General features: G+C 52.0%; 1 protein-coding gene across 4 annotated transcripts in view; it reads left to right on the top strand.

Moving 5' to 3' along the window:
- The first annotated feature begins 7180 nt into the window (after nucleotides 1-7180).
- The window catches only part of MYO18B (myosin XVIIIB), a 224209-nt gene continuing 211576 nt past the window's right edge, over nucleotides 7181-19813 (top strand). For 2 of the 4 annotated variants that reach the window (XM_053669855.1, XM_053669856.1), the window contains exon 1: nucleotides 18152-18203. In XM_053669855.1, the coding sequence (XP_053525830.1) occupies nucleotides 18167-18203 (37 nt within the window). In that variant the 5' untranslated portion in view covers nucleotides 18152-18166. Of the gene's footprint in view, nucleotides 7393-15997; nucleotides 16615-18049; nucleotides 18204-19813 lie in introns of those variants that run through there. The other 2 variants (XM_053669858.1, XM_053669857.1) reach the window with 2 other exon arrangements.

The following is a 19813-nucleotide window of genomic DNA, read 5'->3' on the forward strand; positions in this document are numbered from 1 at the left end:
ATATTTTCCAATTAACAATATGTTCAACTAGATTAAAAAGGCCAAACAAAGTGTGCTTTTTTCTGTAATTATTTTATATTTCATTCAGAATTATAGTTAGACCAATTCAAGACATTTGACTTGTCAGTAGAATTAATTTTTTTTTTTTGATGTTTCAAAATGTTAACCTAGACAGGAAAAAAAGCAAAATTCTCAAAGTTGGACTTTTTTGGTTGATGTAAGTCTGTAAAAAAACAAACTTAGAAGTGTGTTGGTTTAAGATCATATGTACCTTGTGTGGTTTAATCATGTGATTTTTTTTTTCTTAGTCACATTCAGGGACATGTTTTGGTGTCATTCAAAGATGCTGGACGAATTAACTGCTCCCCATCTGGGCGGGGGACCTGTTTGCACCCGGAGAGGAGCTGGGTGTCCCCGGAGTCTGTGCCAGGTGGTGGTTGGGGGCGGGTGGACTGGGTGTCACAGAGAGAACAGTGGGAGAAATGGGGAAAACATCACTCCCTTGCCACCATAAAGCACCCTTATAACGGAGAAGTTGACTAGTGATTATTTTGCAACTTGGTCACTTTATTTTTGAACATGGAGCTGCTGAAGTTACAAAGAGGCCCTTCACTTTCTCCACGAGAACACTCTGTGGAAACTAAGTCGCTGCCATGTGTCATCGAAGCATCCTCTGGAAGGTGCAGGGGGACCCAGAGCTGAAGCCCCGCCTCGGTGTGTGCGCCTCGCGGCTATAGGGAGGGCCACGGCGTCCGGGTGGCCGTGGGTGCTGGGTGCGCTCCCCTGTTGCCCAGTTTCGGGCACGGCTGCAGACCAGCTGAAATTGCAGTAAAACCCCGAGAATAACAGGACTGAGCTTGCTGATTAAGCCACACCCACTTCTAGAGTGAGCTTTGATTATTTACGGTTTCAGAACTCTTACTTCTGAAGATCTAACATGGTAAGGTTGACTCCAGGGGCTGGAATCAACTTAGATTCATGTTAATACGATTTTTTAAAAAAATCCAGACCACATTTTAAAAAAATTTTATTGTAGAATTAATGAAAGTTGAACTCTGAAATGATAATCCTTCCTTTTCTCAAGTCAGAATGGGCTTTAGATTTCCTTGGTCTTCAAAGAGTAACAGGTTCCCTCTCAGGGCAGATCCGAAGGCCTGAGGGTACCAAGGACCAGCCACCTTGCCACCTCGGGGCCCCACTCCTGGCATGCCAGGGTTGGCGCTGATTGGTAAATGCAGCACCCCACATTTTAAGTTGCCTTTATTCAAACACACACACACACACACACACACTACAGAAAATGGGTTAGCTGTATATGCATTTCATCAATATACAGGAAAAACCCTGCATTTTAGAATGAAATAATTCATGTTCTTAGATTGAACTCTCCTACACCTAACAATCTCAAAATCATCTCTGAAAACTGGTAACAATGCTTTCTAATATAAAACGTAAGGGTACAGGATGGAGAAACACTTCTAGTCGTGTTTATATTGCAAAGGACTTGAAATTGGATTTGTTTTTCAGCTGAGTGTGTTCCATTGTACATGGTCTATAAGCGAAACACTGCTTATTTTTAGTTTTATTGTTAAATTGAATGTTCCTATGTTTTAATGAACTAAATAGATTTGGCTCTTTCTGGTTGGCATAAAGATTGCTCAACTAGATACATAGAAAACAAGAGTTCTGTTTTAGCACTAAAGCATTTTGTATTATTTATTGACTCCTTCGGTTTTTTTAAAAATTTTTTTATTGATTATGCTGTTACAGTTGTTCTATTCCCCCTTTCATTCCCCTCCACCCTACCCCCCATCCCCACGATTACCCCCCTTTAGTTTATGACCATGTATCTCAAGTCCTTTAGATTCTATATTTCCCATGCTATTCTTGCCCCCCCTTCTATTTTCTATCTACTGTCTATGCTACTTATTTTCTATACCTTCTCCCCTCTTCTCCTCCTCCCACTCCCCTGTTGCTAACCCTCCTTGAGATCTTCATTTCTATGTTTCCACTCCTGATCTAGCTGTCCTTTTAGTTTGCTTTCGTTTTAGGTGTGGTTGTTAATAACTGTGAGTTTGTTGTCCTTTCACTGTTCATGTTTCTTTAACTTCTTTTTCTTAGGTAAGTCCCTTTAACATTTCATATAGTAAGGGCTTGGTGATGATTAACTCCTTGAATTTGATCTTATCTGAGAAGCACCTTATCTGTCCTTCCATTCTAAATGAAAGTTTTGCTGGATAGAGCAATCTTGGTTGTAGGTCTTTGGATTTCATGACTTGGAATATTTCTTTCCAGCCCCTTCTTGCCTGTAAGGTCTCTTTTGAGAAATCTGCTGACAGTCTGATGGGGACTCCTTTGAAGGTGATTGTCCCCTTAGCTCTTGCTGCTTCTAGGATTCTCTCCTTCATTTTAATTTTGGCTAATGTAATTATGATGTGACTTGGTGTGTTTCTTCTTGGGTCCAACTTCTTTGGTACTCTCTGAGCTTCCTGGATTTCCTGGAAGTCTATTTCCTTTGCCAGATTGGGGAAATTCTCCTTTATTATTTGTTCCAATAAGTTTTCCACTGGTAGCTGTTCCTTTCCCCCTTCTGGTACCCCTATAATTCGAACGTTGGAACATTTAAAGATGTCCTGGAGGTTCCTAAGACTCTCCTCATTTCTTTGAATTCTTGCTTCTTGACTCTTTTGTGTTTGGCCATTATTTGCTTTCTTCTGGTCCACTCCATTGATTTGAGTCCCAGTTCCCTTTTCATTGCTATTGGTGCCCTGTGCAATTCCATTCATTTCAATTAGTTTCGCCTTCATATATTTGTCTAATTTGTGGGTATAATCAACCAGATCTGTGAGGATCCTGATCACCAGTGTTTTAAACTGTGCGTCTGAGAGTTTTGCTATTTCTTCATCGCTTAGATCTATAAGTTCTGGGGCTTTGAGATCTTCTTGCGACATTTTTGGTCTGTTCTGGCCCTTTAAGTGTGAGGAGCGGAGCCTTGGACTCCCAGGTCGCTGGGTTGTGACGCTGTATGTGGGGGCGTGGTCAGAGCGGGGAAATGGTGACCCCCTCTGCTGTTTCTCACAGCTGGGTGAGGATTAGCGCCTTAGGTGGTTCCCCTGGGCTGGGCCACTCAGAGTCGCTGGGTTATGACGCTGTATGTGGAGGTGGGGTCAGAGCAGGGAAATGGCGGAGCCCTCCACTGCCGCTTGCCGCCGCAGGACCCGCCGGGCCCGGTCCAACCGCCCACTCCCTTGCCTGTCTGCCCACGCACAAATGCGAGACCACAGTCAACAGGCAGCACCGCTCCTCCGCTGTCTCCCCCGCAGTCGCTCGCCTGGTCGCTTGCTCGGTGGCTCACTAGGTCCAACCCTGCACCTGGACCCCGCGTGTCTGGATTCCACGGGCCTGAGTCCGTCTGACCAAGTCCTCCTGTGCAACCCCGCTCCGCCAGCCGCTGGTTTCGCCCCTTACCGGTCAGGCTGAAGAATTTGTTGTTAACGGACTCCCGAAAAGTTCAATTTTTCATGTTCTGGCTGTGTTTTCTGTTGCTAATATTTTGTTGTCTCTAAACTTGGTTGTGTGAGAAGGCACGGCACATCCCCCTTGCCTCCATCTTGGCGGAAGTCCTCGGTTTGTTTTCATTGAAAACATTCCCTATCATTTCTGCTCCTTTTTATTTCTGTAGTTCATACTTTAAAGAAATGACGGTCCTTTCTGTTTTTCCCAAATAACATCAAAACCCCGCGTGGAGCAAGCAGGGCACACGTCTCCCCACCGCCACGGGCTGTTTCCAGCAAGAATTCACCCTCCGGTCTGTGCCCAGAGCAGGGTGCACTCTTAGTGGCGTCCAATGGCGAACGCATGGGAATCTGCTGTCTTCCACGTTTTCCAAAAGCCTCAAATGCTTTGCTGTCAACTGGCTACCGATAAAAGAATTTCAGTAAAGCATTCCTTTGCCATCCCTCCCAATGATGTAGGTTTGGTCGTAAAGCCCTGGCGCAGTGAGCACGCAGGTCAAGGACCTTCAAGGTCAACCTTCAGGAGCTGAGGTTGGCTTGCAAAGCATCCTTCAAGTCTTAACTGTTCTTGTGCCAAATTGCTGCCATGAGTCTCGCCATCACCTGAAGATCCGACTGTTCCCATGATATAGCAGGTACTTAACCAGAAGGTTCCCCAGGGACTCCCTGTTCTTTACAAGTCAGCTGTGTTTAAAAATGCTGCTTCCTGAAGTAGCCTGTTTGGGATTTTCTTCTCGCTGTTTCAAGATGATTAAAAAATACGGGGTCACAAAGGCAAAAGCCTTTGTGTCCCTTTAAACCTTGGTGAGAGGTCCTTTCACACGGACTGTTAAGAATGGATGTGAAACAGATCTGGACGGTGAGAGGCGGTCCCTCCTCGAGGGCTGACCTCTCAGCAGAGCTGCCTGTGTAGTAACACATGTGCTGTCTTCTTGGCACAGTGCGAATCCCTTAAAGAGATAAGTCCATTTTCTGCTGCACAGTTGCTATACAAGGCGAAGCCAGCTCGCTAGGTGTTATCAACCCAGATGTTGTACCTACGAAGTTCCTTGTTTTGTTCCTTTCACACTGGTTGTGCCAGTGGAAGTGCGTGTCCCGGCGTCCTTACTAGCGTATGTGTGAAGTAGGGGCCTGCCGAGATGCTGCCGCGTGTCCACGGTCACCCACTCTGAGCGTGGTGTGTCGCCCGCTGTAGTTCCATCTTTTACAGTCATTTCGGAGCAGCTGTGCTAGTGTCTCTCTTGCTAAACTGTGTGTATAAATCTCAATAAAAGGGATCTAGACAAAGATGCCCCCTTCGGCATGCTGCCTGCCTCGCCCCGCCCCCCAACTCACAACTGCGTTTATGGGGTTGTGAGACAACAGGAGGTGACGCACTTTGAAGAATCCTGACTTTGGGGAGAATTCATGAAGAGGCTGATTTTATAAAGAGAAAGGGGACAGCCTGCCAACAGACATTTCTGTGGGTTTCATGCATCGTTGGGGCTCAGCCAGTGCTGTGGCGTCGGGGGTTTGGAGACTGACTGCCCATTCCTCCTGTAAGATTCACCAAAGGCAGGAGCGAAAGCCAGGGCCATGAGCAAAGTCAGTGGGTCCAGCTTGTCTCCAGTCTGTCCAGGGGCTATGCCAGGCTCCCCAGCGTACTCCCGGGGGGGGGGGGATCTTGGAGTTAAGGCTTCTCACTCTTCATCCCTGCTCCCGTAGAGACATACTGGGGACTCCATGGTACATGTGCCTGTCATGTGGAGGAGGTGTCACCAGAGCCACAGGGCCTGGGTGGAGCAGTCTGCTTGTGGGTCCACAGGTGGAGGGCAGGGTAGGTACTTCCTGTCCCTGAGCTGGGAACACCTCCTGGGTGTTGCTAGTCAGGAAAGAAGGAGGTCACAGTGGCGCCCCGTAGACAGCAAGTTTTCCTGGAAGGTGTTTGCACTTGCCGATTTGAAAACCACTCAATGTGGTGCAGGCAGCTCCTGGGGCAGAAGCAGCCTGAGGGAGCCCCCGGCCTGATGCATCACAGAACTGAGGCCACTCCTGAGAGGCACGCGCGTGCAGTTTCTCCCCAGTACCTGGAGGGAAGGGAGAAGCCCTGGGGACCAGCTCCCAACAAGCTCTCTGGTCCTTAGTGTCCTCATCCCCAAGTTGGAAGAGTTGGATTAGATGCTCTTGCAGGACCATCCCAGCCAAACACACCCCACATTTCCAAGGGTAACTGTGAGGGGCTTAGGGTAGGCGCCCCTGGAGAGCAAAAAGGAAAGGCTCCCCCACACCCCTCATGTCCCTGGTTTCTCTGCATTGCCTTATGGGTAACTCACTCTCCCTTATAAACCGAACCTTAAAACCCCCCCTCTCCCCCAGAGATTATCCCTGTTCTGAATTTTCTTTAATGTGTCGCTTTTCCGAGTTTCCCATTCATGGTTCTCTTTTCTTGCAGGTTTATTGCCTGTGTAGGGCGATATCCCGAAATGACATGTTGCTTAGTTTGTCCATATTGGACTTTATGTAAACGGAATCGTCCTGCATGTGGAATTTCGGAGCTTGACCTTCGTTCACTGAATGTGTTGCTCTGACGTTGGTGCATCCGTGGCTCTGTGGCCGATCCGTTTGCCTTGCTCTGTGTGTGGTTTTCAGTAGCAGGAATGCACTGCATTCATCCATTCTACTGCCCATGGGCTTTTATTTCCTGCATAGTTTTTGTCTGTTTTCTCAAACAAGGCTACGTGAAACATCTGTGGACACGCCCCCTGGAGTACTTGTGTAAGTTTCCTCGGGTGGAAGCCGCGGGGTTGTAGGGTGTGCACTGCGCTCACACGTTCTAGAAAATACCAAATGGTTTTCAAAAGGGCTGTGGCCGGGTGCACAGTGAAGACCGGTTGTGCCACATTGTCACCTGCACTTGAAAAGTAGACTTTCCTTTTAAAAAAATTCTTATTTATTGATTTGAGAGAGAGAACAGAGAGAGAGTGAAACACCAATTTGTTGTTCCACTTATCGAAGCATTCATTCGGTTGCTCTTATCTGTGCCCGGACTGGGGATTGAACCTGCAACCTTGCCGTATTGGAACAATGCTGTAACCAATTGAGCTACCTGGCCAGGGCCTGAGGACATTTTCGTAGGTTGTTTGAAGGTGGTTTTAGGGATGATGATGCAGTGGCGACGTGGGCCCCAGCAGGCTCACTCCTCCCGGTCTCATCGCCACTGGGTCTGTGACTGGGGTCAAGTCACATCATAGCCCCACTGGGGACGTGCTGTGCCCCGTAAGGAAGGAAAGGAATTTCACCCCCTGTGGCTGGTCGAAAGGATCCTTAAGAGAAGCAGTGCGTCCTGTTTGAATGACCAGGGGCCTCGGAGTCCTGACCCCACCCCACCCCCCAGCTGTGTGGACCCGCACACTACACGTAACCTGTGGAAGCCCCCACTTTTCTCCTTCCGGGCAGTGGAAGAAGCAGTTTTTAGGGCATCCTGTTTGGTGTGGTGTTTAGGACAGCGCCCCCTGGAGGCAGTGCTGCCTGGGTTCACATTCTGACTCTCCACTGCATGGGGCAGGTTGGTAAACCTTTTGGTGCCTCAGTTTTCCCATCTGTCAAATGGGCATGGGGAAACCCTGCCTCATAGGGTTGTCAGGGATAGTAGATGAGGCCACCAAAGGCCTCAGTGTGGTGTCAGATGTCCAATAACTGCCACCTGCTTCTTAGGCACATGGACGTATACAGACAGCTTGTGGACCAAGAGGCAGCAGGGTTAGTTCACGTTGTGTCCGTCCAGAATCCAGCGGGAACGGAGACCGCCCCTTGCCCAACTCCAATGGCGTCCAGTTACCTGCGTGGGGCAGAAGCAGAAGTATGGGTGTGTGTGGCCCAGCCGGGACAGGAATGACAGGTGAGAATGTGTTTGTGTCGGGAGCTGTCCCCTCCCCTGCTCTGTGCCACCAAATATGTCCATGCTCTCTGATGCCCGGTCAGCGGCCATCCCAGGCTGCCGTCTCCCGTCCAGACCTGGAGCTCACCGGCTAATTTTAGAAATGACTTGTCGACTCAGCTGCTGCTATCACATTGGCGCAGAGGGCGGGTGGGGGCAGGGACAGGGAGGAGCAGGCAGGGAAGGGGCCCAGTGTGAGACCGTGTGGAGGGCTGCCGTGACATTTGTCCTTCGCCCCGCTGTGCCGACTCGCTGGGGTCTCCGTGCTGCCGCCTGGGGCGACCTCTTGGGCAGAAGTTGTTCCCGTGACCCGTGGCCTCACGTGGAGAAGGTATTGTGAGCCTGGGTTTTACAAGGGGCACTTTCGGAGCTGACCGGCAAGTTTTAATTCTCCGGAGTGAGTTTTGGGGTTCGGTGGTAGCAGGCCTCGGGGCTTTTCGTCTGTCTTAGGCCTTTCTGGGGTGGACAACCTCTGCGGCCTTGTCTGCCCACCCCTCTCTTAGAAAACAAGAGAATTCTGGGGGAAGGATTTTAGAACAAAACCCCCGGGCGTGGACTCTTTTCAGGATAACCCTTTGTCGGGGACCCAGCTGTTTGCCAATCGTTTTTAAAGAAGTGTTTAGAGTCCCGAGATAAGCTTCCCTGTGGAATCTTGTCCAGCAGACACTGGGGTTCCTATTTTCATCAGCTGCCAGTGATTTCTACTTAACTGGTTATCCCTTCATACTCAGGGAGCCAAACTCTTTTGTTCACCTTTGCAACTCTGTGGAGGATAAGCCTTAATACTGGTGATTTTTTTTTTAATTCCAGATGAAGCGGTGTGTGGGGTGGGGGAGGGGATCAGTGGTGGTTCAGGGCCAAACGTTTGCCTTTCGAGTGCTGACTCGATCCCCTGTTCTAGAGGCGGTGTTTGTCTGGCACCGTGGTCACCAGGCGTCTCTCTGAATGGAGACCTTCACAGGCCTCCGCACGGCTGCCTGTGGGGCCGAAGCAGAGAGGGGCCCTGCTTCATTCGGCACGGAGCGCCCTCTCGGGAGTCACCGGCACCTCAGCAGCTGCAGGCCTCGGAGCCACTGTGGCTGGTGGCTGGGTGGGAAAAGTCCGATCGCTCCCAAGCTGCCCAGTCTGGCCTTGCCCGGCAGGGGCCTGGGGTTCCATCCCACGGGACCCAGGAGGCTGGGCTGCTACCTTCGCTTTGGGGCCAGGCTGCCTGGGCCAGTGCACTGGCCCCTGGAGGCAGAGGGTCCCACTTGGGGTTCTGGTGTCCGACAGGATGGTGGTTCCGTGGAGACTGTCTTTGCTGCTGGCCTGAGCGGTGGTCGCCTGTAGCTGGGTCATTTGTCCAGGGAGGGCTGGGGAGGGCCAGTGTGGTTTAGGCTGTGGCTGAGTTCTAGATGATAACAACAGAAATGGGGGTGGAGGGGGGGCAGGAGGGGGAGCAGGGTCTGCATGTCACCAATGCATAGATATTTGGGGCCACCTGCACAGGCCTGGTCACCTTGAGGAGCCTAATTTGGGCTCTGCTGTGGCTCCTCTGTGACCTTCGACCAGCCCTTCCCAGTCAGAGCTTCCCTCTCCCCTCCCAGCACCTGAGGGGGTGGGGCCAGACCTTCCCAGAGGTGCCTTCTAGGATTCCACCCCAGGGCAGCGTCTCCCCAGTGTGGGTCCTTGATTACCCCGTGCACCAGCCTCACCTGGGGCCTTCTGCAATGCGCATTCCCAGGCTCCTCTTGGAACTACTGCACTGTCCTGGGGGTAGGAGGCCAGCAATCTGCAGGCTTCAAACCTCACCAGTGGTTCCTCCAAAGCGGGAGAACTGCCTCCTCTCTGCCGCGAGCTAAGTGCAGCCACAGACTCTGCTGCTCAGCACCCGCCCTGTCAAAACCCATCAGGTCGTTACACAAACAGGGACAACACGCATGGTGCTCTATTAGGGTCTGGTTATGGCAAAATTCCCTACGGAGAAAGAGCAAGCCCCTCTGGTGGCGCGCTGAGATGGGAACAGGAGGCCCCGAAGCTGAAGGGAAGCTTCTCTCGCAGCCAAGACAACAGAAGCTCTGCCTGGGTTCCCACACACGGCCCCTGTGAGACAGCCCTCGAGTGGGTCCTGCTCCACCCCACAGATAAACACAACTGTCGGACGGTCCAGGGGAAGCAGGCGGCTAGTCGCTGTGGCATGCGGCATACCCCGCATTTTTTTAAATTAGTAAACTCTTGTTTCTCAGAGCAGTTTTAGGTTCAGAACACAATGGAGGGGAAGGTGCAGAGATTTCCCACACACCCCTGTCCTCACGCATGCACGGTCTCCCCTGTTAACTTCACCGTCCACGGGGCTGGGACGTGTGTTACAGGCAGGGGACCTGCATGGGCGCGCCGTCTTCGCCCGAGTCCAGGGTTTACACTGGGGCTCGCTCTCCGTGGTGCGCATTCTGTGGGTTTGGAGTCGTGTATAATGGCACGTGTCCAAGCCACCACCGGAGGGTCGCACAGGAGAGTTCCACTGCCCCACAAAGCTCTGTGCTCTGCCCACGCCCCGCTCCCCACCCTCCCTAGCCCCTGGCCACCCATTACCCTTGTTACTGTCTCCATAGCTTTGCCTTCTCCAGCATGTCACAAAGTTGGGAATCACACAGAATGTAGCCTTTTCAGATGGGCTGCTTTCCCTTCCTGACCTGTCTTTGCTTGGTACCCTGAATGTTCCCACTGCGTGAAGTTGAACAATTATTTAAACAATGTAGGAAGAGGGTTTGAGACCCGGCCAAGGAAGGGCTCCTGGGTGCTGGGTTGAGGTCACGGGCAGCCTCATCTGTGAACAGACGGGGCAGCTGAGGCACAGAGCGGGGGAAGCAACTTGTGCAAGGCCACACTGACGGCAGTGGGCTCAGAACAGCCCCTGCCTTCGAGGCTGGCGTTCAGAGAGCTCTGTGGGGCTCCCCGTTTTAGGAATGACCCAATTCCCCCGCCCCCCAAACCTTCTCCAACAGCCTCGAAGGAAAGGGTTAAATAGCTGCCCATGAGCACCTCCCCCTGGGCCATGACTCACTCATCGCCGTAATTTTCTTTTTCTGCTCTGCTTCTCCCTGAGCCTCCCCTTGATGACTTTTTAAAGTATAGTTTCTGGCAAGGCAGGAAAGAGCCTCAAGAACTGGCTACGTGGATTTACTAAATCCACAGCCAGTACTCACACTCAGAAAGGCAGGAATTGCAAGGTCCGGACTCCCGAGGGAATTTCTCTCCGCTCCGTAAAAGACTGAATGCATGTTCAGCTGTGCTGGGTGTCGGCTGGGGGCTGAGTTTCAGGGAGGCCAACTGGGTTAGCTGTCGAGTTGGGAGAGAGACGGTTGCCCTGTGGGATACAGTGTCTCATTCACGCCCGGCACTCATGTGCATTCAGGCTGCAGTTATTAGCCCCATTTTACAGGTCAGGGAGTGAGAGTTAGCGGCTGACGCGGCCCAAGGTCACGTAGAGTAAAATGAAACTGGCACCAGGCGACTTTGTGGGGAGGACGTGGGCTATTCATTCTAATAAGCAACTTGAACTAGGATAATGAGTTGCGCAACAACAGGACCAGGTAACAAAACCTATTCACACCCATTACCTTGTTTAATCCGTGAATAATCAGGGGAGTGGGAGGTGAGACAGTTACAGTTTTATGAAGGATGAAATTGAGAACCAGAGAGGTTTATGGCTTGCCCATGGGCACAGAGCTGCTAAATGGGCCCAGGAATTTCATCTTGTCTTGTTCTTCTGTCAGAGTGGGTCAGCTCATTTTCTTAGTTCTTGCTATTATTGTTCTGTCCCATTTATTGTTCAGAGCGCCCCTGTCCCCTCTCTTGCCCTTTGCGGCTCCTCCATCCGGCTGTCTCAGGTTCTATTCATTCCTAATAAACTGGTGATCGTGTAAGTAGCCTGCTTCTCTGAGTAATGGGAGCTTTTCCAGTAAGTTAATAGAGCTCAAAGAAGGGCTAATAGGGGCCTCTGATTTATAGCCAGTTGGTCAGAGGTTCAGTAAGTCCGCTCTTATCTGTGGTTTCGCCTTTTAAGAGTTCAGTTCCCCGAGGTCAACTGTGGTTTGAAACTATTAAATAAAAATTCCAGAAATAAACGATTTTTAAGTTTAAATCGAGTGCTCTTCTGAGTCTCGTGATGAAATCTCACGTGATGAAATCTCATGCGGTAGTCCCGCCAGCTGAACTCTCTCAGGTTCTGCTCTGCCCCGACCCGGAAGTGAATCATTCCTTTCCTGCCTGGTGTTGGCTGGCACAGTTTGCTGTCTCTGAGGTGTGTCAGTGCTTGGGTTCAAATCATGCATATTTTACTTAGTAATGTCCCCAAACCTCAAGTGTGATGATGCTGGCAATTCAGGTATGCCAAAGAGAAGCTGCAAAATGTGTCCTGAAAGTGGAAAGGTATGTGTGTATCAGAAAAGATACCGTAGAAAGGGTTTGGTGCTAGCCGTGGTTTCTGGCATCCAGGGGGGTCTTGGAAATGAGATACTGGTATGGTAGTTCCCTTCCACCGATTGGGGCAGGGTTGGGGGGGACCACTGTATAGGCAGCAACCCGGACACGCTCTTGGCCTTGTAGCTGGTTGTTTGGACGGAAGCACAGGTAACAACCTGGATTTGCAAGCAGCGTCTGCAGTGGAGGGTGCTCCTGTGAGACTGAACCCTTCACCTGTGCAGTCGATGCTCTCTCCATGTGGATAAATCGGCGCCGAGTTGCTTTCTTGGACACACAGCAGGTGTTGGAATTGGGCCCAGGAGCCTAAAAGACTGGGACTCAACCTGAGTCAGTCGGGGAGAGGACTATGGTAAAAAGACATCATCATAAAGGACAGTGTAACCAAGTCCTGGGTGTGCAGACTGTCTAGTACTCACACCACCTTGTAAGTGCACAAGAAAGGCGGGTGCCCCCTTTGACAGGTGGGGGACTTGCAGCCCCAAGAGGTTCCACCACAAGCAGAGTGGGGCCCAAGCTTAGGTGTGAGACCTCCAGGACTGACGCCAGCCCCCTGAAGGGCAGGAAGCCTGCTGTGTTCACCCTGGGCAGCCTCTTTCAGGGTGAAGTGTGCACTTCTGCTGCAGGGCGTGGCCTAGAAAACCCTCATTAGCTGGTGCTCTGCAGGATCTGGGATCCAAGAGAAACTTCTCACCCAAGCACTGGATGAAGGCTCCAGATGAGAAAACTGGGGCGAACCCCATAGGTGTCAACTGTTTCACCAGAGAGCAGGCTGGGGCCAGCTGGTGGCCATCTGGTGAGGTGGCTCTCTGGGCCGGAGGGAAAGGTGGCCGACCCCTGGCACTGGGAAGTGAGGACCCTGGTTCTGCTGCATCAGGAGTTGTATGGTGGGGCTGTGGCCTTGGCCCACCTTTCCTGGGGGCAGGGCACCATCTTTAGCTGGCTCTGAGGTGGCCATTTGAGGAGTTGAGGAAAGGGACTCTCTATCAGTGTGGGCGCAGGATTTAATGTGACCAGCGGGGTGAGGGTCAGAGAATGACCTCCCACAGGCAAACCCAGCCCTCCACCTGGTTTCAAACAATGTTGTGTTGGAACAGCCACACCCATTCATTTACATATCGCAAATGGCTGCTTTTGAAATGCAAAGGTTGAGCTGAGTCTTGCAAACCAGATCTTACTCTCTCCATGTATAAAAGGTTCACTCTCTGGATCTTTACAGAAAAAAAAAAATCTGTTGACCCCTCCATCAGGAATGGTGTGCACTGTTACTCTCTCTGGGACTGAAAGGGCAGGGGAGGGACCTGTTGCCAGAACAGGAGAGGGTAGCAGGTGGCAGGGGGCTTCCTGAAGGCGCCTTTGGTGCAGGCAGGCAGCCAATCTGATCTCTGCGGGTGGGTGATCCCCACTAGCTGAGCCCACCTAGGAGCTGGCAGGTGGAGGACGTGGGGGATGAGTCTGGAGGGGCAAACAGAAGACGCCCAGCTCGGGAGTAGAAGGCAGGGTGTCTTCCACTCTCCCAGTGTCTTCCTCTCCCCGCAGTCCTCCGATCCCTGTGTGCCTGGCTTACAGTGTGACGTCAGAGAGCTGTCTCAGTGCTTAGCACTTAGTAAGTTCTCCCTAAATGTCGCCTGAGTCATTCTGGGCTGGGGTCTCCAGACCAGTCTTGACCATGGAGTCAAATGAAAATGAAAACTATTCAGAGCAGTGAACGGTGATCAAGCACCTGCTCAGCATCTGGGTGTCCTCCCATTTTACAGCTGAGATAACTGAGGCTCAGGGAGCTTCCCAGGCTCCCACAGGGTAATGGTGGTGGCAGGACATGAACTTGGGGGCCATGATAACATGCTGTCCCCTTATGCAAATGCAGACAACACTGGGGGGCATCAGAAGTCCCTGCCAGAGACGGGCTGCCAGCGGCCTGCTCCGTCCCTTCTCAGATGCACTCGGATCTTTAGCTCATTTCCACATTCACTCATTCATTCGACAGAAACGTACCGAGAAACAAGTGTGTGTTCTAGGCTCTGGGGCTACGTAAGTGAACAGAACAAAGGGAAATTCTTTGGTGGGGGAGTCAGAACCTAAACAAAAAATGTATATAGCACGAGGGGCAGTGATTAAATGCTATAGGGCAGCATTGAAGTCCTAGGTACAACTGGGTAGGGTGGGGTGGGGTGCTACACTGCAGGTTGTTTTATTTTATTTTTTAAAAGATTTTATTTATTTTTAGAGTGAGGGAAAGGGAGGGAGAAAGAAAGGAAGAGAAACATTGATGTGTGAGAGAAACATCAGTTGGTTGCCTCTCATATATGCCCCTGACTGGGGATCAAACTTGCAGCCCAGGTCTGTGCCTTGACCTGGAATCCAACTGGCGACCTGCTTTGCAGGGAGACGCCCAACCGAGCCACACGGGTCAGGCCTATGCTGCAGTTTAAACAAGGTGGTGAGAGCAGGATCATTGCGAAAATGACCCTGAGCAAAGACTTGAAGGAGGGGAAGGTGAGAGCCATGCACAAGGAACAGCATTTGGAGCAGAGGGAACAGAGGTGGAAATCTTGAGGCGGAAACCTACCTGGAGGGTGGTATCTAGGAGATCAGTGTCACTGAGGCAGAGGAACAAGGGGCAGGGGGTCACGAGGGCCCTGGAGGCCACTCTCAAGACTTGGCAGTTTGTCCCATGAGACAGGTGAAGTCACCGGAGGACTGGCCATGGTGTCAGCCCTGGACATTGTGGAGTGACAGGAAAGCCTTGAGGGCCACACGGGACCTTTCAGACCCTGTGTGTGTGCTTGGAAAGCTGTTTCAGGCCATCCCCTGGCTTTGGGTTTGGGGTGAATCTCTCACCAGCTTCCCTCCCCCTTTAGGGGAGACTTGAGACTCGAGACTTTACACCATGAATTCTGAGCATCTGGGGCCTCCTCATGGGCTTACAATAGCAGCTGATGAGGCAGGTGTGAGTTTCAGGCCTGGAAGAGAATGTGGTGGGAAGAACACTTGCTTAAATTAAGGCTTGACAAGTCTCCCCAGGAGGATTGGCCCCTGGCCCTGGGTCAGTGGGGCTGGCCCGGAGCCTTGGAGGGGCAGGACTCTGGGAGCACAGGACCCACGCTGAGCTCCCTCTCATTGCTATCCATGTCCTCCAGGCACAGCCGGCAATCCCGGATGAGGACAGTCTGAACTGACAGCCAGGATTCCGCTTGGAGCCTTGAAGCTGAGGGCGATTCTTGGGAAGCAGCCACTGACCAGGCCGGGCCTGGGCTGAGTGGGAAGGGGGGCCTCAGCCAGGGCAGCTGCCTCACGTCAGGCCTATTCATAACCTGGCTCCCCAGCCGTGTAGCAGAGTGGATTCTGGCTGCCTGTCATTCAGGGGCATCCCCAGCATTTCTGGAGGGGCTGAGTGGGGAGGGGTCTTCTGGCCCTCTCCTCTCCTTCAGCCCCTTTGCACCGTCTCAGCCTTCTGCAGATCCCCTGCCTCTCCAGGGCCTTGGCAAGCTGGAGAGCCCACACTGTGGGGGCTTTTCCTCAAGCCACAGACATGGCCGTCTGCACCTGGACATGTTTCCAGGGTTTTCTCTTAGGCACGTGACCTCATCAGAACTGAAATGTTCCTTCTTGGATCTTGGGATCTTGAGATTCCCTTCACACCAGGCCCTGTGGGAGCGCTGGGGTCTCAGCCAGTGTTGTCCTGCTAAATATTTAAGGGCCAGCTTCCGGAATAAAAACCCCAATCCGTAGTGTTTGACAGTTTCTATGGCTAGACACACTGTCAGGGCTGATTACGAGCTTGTAACGTGACCTGGCCCAACGCAGAGTTGGGAAGAGACGCTCACAGTGAGCTCTCGCGAGATGAGAACTGGCGTCAGCACCGCCCCTGGGCGCCGCTGGGGCCGGCTCACCAGCTTCTGGGGTGTGTCGCGGCCTTTGTGGGACCAGAGATCACCTTGAATGCTGCCCAAAGCATCATCTTATGCATAAGTCCCTGAAAGTGGTAACTCACAGGCCAACGAGTCTTCAAAAACTTTTGGACGATGGTTGCTCTGACAGCTGGGGACCAGGTGGCCCGTTCCAGGAGGGGTGAGTGACAGGGTCCTCGGAGCTAGAAGGGAGAAGAACGAGACTCATCCCAAGGTCTCTTGATGATGTATTTCCTTCCACTCTTCATTTTCTATGTGGAGTGTTGTTTATTTGCCCATTTTTGGTAGTTTTCACATGTGCCATATTACACCGGGCATTTCTTCGCTTTTCAAGCCTCCATGAGCCCCCGTCCCGTGTTCCTACGAATGCTTCTTACGAGCCTCACTCACTGCAGTTTGGATGGGAAACACTGCAGCCACTTTGGAAAACCACTTGGTCGTTGCTCAACAAGTCGCACCTAGAGTCACCATACAACCCAGCAATGCGACTCGCTGCTATGAATCTAAAAGAAATGGAAACAGATGGGCACATTAAGATTTCCATGACTGTTCACAGCAGCATTATCCATAAAGGCCCCAAATTGGAAACAACCCAAGTGCCCATCAACTGGTGGGCGGGTCACGGGAGATGTGGCCCATTCCCACACAATGGAAAGCTAATTAGCGAGCAGAAAGGCACAAGGCACCAATATATATACGGCAATGTGGAGGGACTGCAGAAGCATCTTGCCAAGTGAGAGAGGCCAGATGCACTCTCTGCTGCCACTTATGCCAAATGCCCGGAAAAGGGGAACTCCAGCGTGGAGAGTGGGTGAGTGCTTGTCTGGGGTCTCGGGTGGGAACAGTGAGAGGCTGCAGGTGCGCCTGAGGGTCTTTTGGGGGTGATGGGATTGTGGGATGGTTGCCAAAATCAGTAAATTTACTTCTAAAATTCTGTACCTTCATCAAAAATCTCCAAATTGTGTACTCATAGCGAATTGTATGTCTGGCATAGAAATTGTACCTCAGTTTAGCTGTTTTCAAATGTTTCCTAAATACCCTTTTCCACAAATTCATAATGTCCCTTCGTGAGATGGGCTTCACTTTATTTGACATTCTCTTAGTTATTGAATACCTGAGTGGTATTTTTTTATTCTTTTCTTTTTTGGTGCTACAATTAATGCAGTGATGAAATTTGCTAGGTTAGGATTACTTCCTCAAACTTATTTTTGGAAGAGGGCTTTTTAGGCTAAAACTTAGGAACATTTGATAAGGCTCTCCATATGATGCTAAATTGTCTGCCCCAAGTGCTGGGTCAACAATGACCTCGGTTTCCTGCCCTGAGTTTGCCCGGTCACACAGGAGGCGCGCTGCGCCCTTGCAGAAGGGAGGAGCGCTGTTCTGCGGTACCGGAAGTCAGGAGGAGGCCCGGAAGTCAGGGGGCAGGGGGCGGCCCCCGGAAGTCAGGGGGCGGCCCCCCTCGGGAGAACATTACCGGGAAGCGGGCGTGCCGGAGGGTAGCTGGGGATGGTGATGGTCCGTGAGTTTTCTGAATTGAGATGTGATTTACATAGAGTGAAATAGTCCATCTTAACTGTACGGGTAGATGACAATTTACATATGATATTCTTGTGTAGCCTCCATCCAAGGCAATACAGGACATGGCCATCACCCGAGATACTTCCCTTGTCCCCTGCCCAGCCCAACGCTATTGGCTCTTCTGACCTCCATCGCCACAGATTAGATGGGCCTGCTCTTGAACTTCTAAGTAAAATAACATTTCAAATTAAGTTTTCCTTGATTACAATTTACTTGAACAATTTAAATGATCATGACTAACAACAGTTTAAATTTCATTTGACTAAAACTTATTTTTCATCTTTTAACTGAAATTATTCTAAATTTCTCATCGTTGAAAATAAAATCTTTTTTATTTGCACATTTAAAAATAACATTTTCCATTCGATCGGAGTGCCGGTTACGGAGGTGCTTCTTTAGGTGAGACTGCTGAGCTACACACCTGTGATGGCAGACTGTGTGGATTGTGCTATATATCACTGGGAAGTTACCGTGTGGGGCCGAGAGGGAAAGGGTTCGGGGGTCCTGTCCACTTCACGGCCAGCAGCCTCCACCTGTGCCCCGCCCAGGTGCACGTGGCCTGGACGTGCCTGGCCGTGTGGTCTCAGCGTCAGTGGGGGCGGGGCTGGGACGTCTCCGTGAGCTAACCCGTCTCTCTCTTCTCTCCCCTCTGTGTCTCCGTGTGTCAGTCTCGTGTCCGTCCGCATCCTGTGCTGTGTGTGTCTGCAGCCCATTCCGTGCCGCCAGGCAGAGAGCTCCGCCTCATCTCACCGCATCTCATCTGCCGGCCCCGGCACTGTCTCGGCATGGCCATCTCATCACGCCTCGCCCTGTGGGAGCAGAAGGAAAGTAGCGCTCGGGTCTGGGCGCCAGCTGCAGGACAAGTCCCAGCCTGGGTGGCCCGGCTGCCCCCTCCCGCCTCAGGCAGAGTGTCTGACCTCTGGTGCCTCCCTGCAGCGTGTCCAGCCCCACCTTCCGTTTTCTCCTAGCCAGCGGGTCATTAGTGACCAGGCCCTGGACTCCGCCCACGAATGCTTGGCCTTTTCTGTTCCTCCGTGGGCTGTGGGAGAATGAGGACAGACCCGCTGTCCTGTCTGCATCCTCGTGGCAGTTTTAATGAGCACAGGGGCTGGTGTGGGAGGCAGAGCTGTGGGCTGCCAGACTTATGCCATGGGGATGGGTGTCTTTGGTCCCCACCTTTTGTCACCACAGAAAAGTGGAAAGAGGCCCTTCTGCCCGGTCATTCCCCTTTTCTCTTTCCTACTTTTCATGAGACACCCAGAAGGGCTGCCTCCTTTTCTGGTGCCTGTTCTCTCCTCCACCCCTCATCCCACTCTCACGCTTGGGGCTTGCCGACTTGGAGGCTGAAGGGTGGGAGGGTGAGAAGCCCCTTTCTGGCTGCCCCTTGGCTGCTGCCTCCACCCTTTCCTGACGGGTCTGAGAGGAGCATTGAAAATAGTCCTGAAAGAAGCAGAGTGCACCCCCGCTGAGTGTGCCCTAAGAATCACTCTCACGCCTGTGCGATTCAGTCTGCGTGGGGAGGGAGGTGTGCAAACCTGTGCCCAGCCTCACATGTCCCCTGCCCCTGTGAACTGGGCAGAGGTCAGTGTGGCTGCCTTATCCCACAGCCTCTGCTGTGTGTCCTGGCCTTGTCTTCGTTGGAGTCCCTGTTTATCAGCCACACACAGAGGACATTGATAAGCAGCTTATTTTAAACCACTGGGTAGCTCTTCCATGGAGAGTGCTGGAGGCTTTTGTCCTTCTTGAGCTGTGTCAGGAATACTGGTTAAAGACACAACCCAGGGGGCCACAGCCAGCCCCATGCCTGAGCCCCCAGGGTCACTATGGCCAAGGTAGTGGCCTTAGCTGCACCCCAACTCCAGTCAGTCCTGGCCTGGGCCATGCTCCTGGGGTACAGTGCTGGTGTTCAGCCTGCCAGATTCAGGGCCCAGTGTTAGGGAGCCCCTGGCTGCCCATTCCTTGTTTAAGGACCATAAGAAGCCACAGCCCTGGGTCAGTGCAGTGGGCTGTAGTTTTAGGGCTGGGCCCTTACTGAAATCACGGCTTACATAAACCACTTTCCTCCAAAAGGAGGAAAACCTCCTTTTGGACACGTCCTTTTAGAGACTGGTCTGTCCTGCACCAAGGAAGGGAAGCCATGGCCTCGACGGTCCACGTTCATATCATGAGGAAGCTCGGCCCAGGCAGAAGTCACGTTGGCTGGAGTGCCTTCCATGCTCTGCTGCTCACGCATTCCATTCTCACACGCTCTCTCCAGGCCCCCAGAATCCCACCAGCCTCACCTGCTTTGCTGTGGCCTCTCATACATGGGCTTGGTCATGTGTGTTCTCCTGGGCCCCGTCCCAGGCTGCTGCTTCTTCGCAAGCTTTTTGAAGGGCAGCTTGCCCCTGTTGGTTCGCTCACTGAGCTCTTCCTGTTCTTGCTTCTGCAAA

This window comes from Artibeus jamaicensis, unplaced genomic scaffold, assembly GCF_021234435.1.
Source record: "Artibeus jamaicensis isolate MK-2021 breed Jamaican fruit bat unplaced genomic scaffold, CSHL_Jam_final contig_525, whole genome shotgun sequence".
Taxonomy (NCBI): Eukaryota; Metazoa; Chordata; class Mammalia; order Chiroptera; family Phyllostomidae; genus Artibeus; species Artibeus jamaicensis.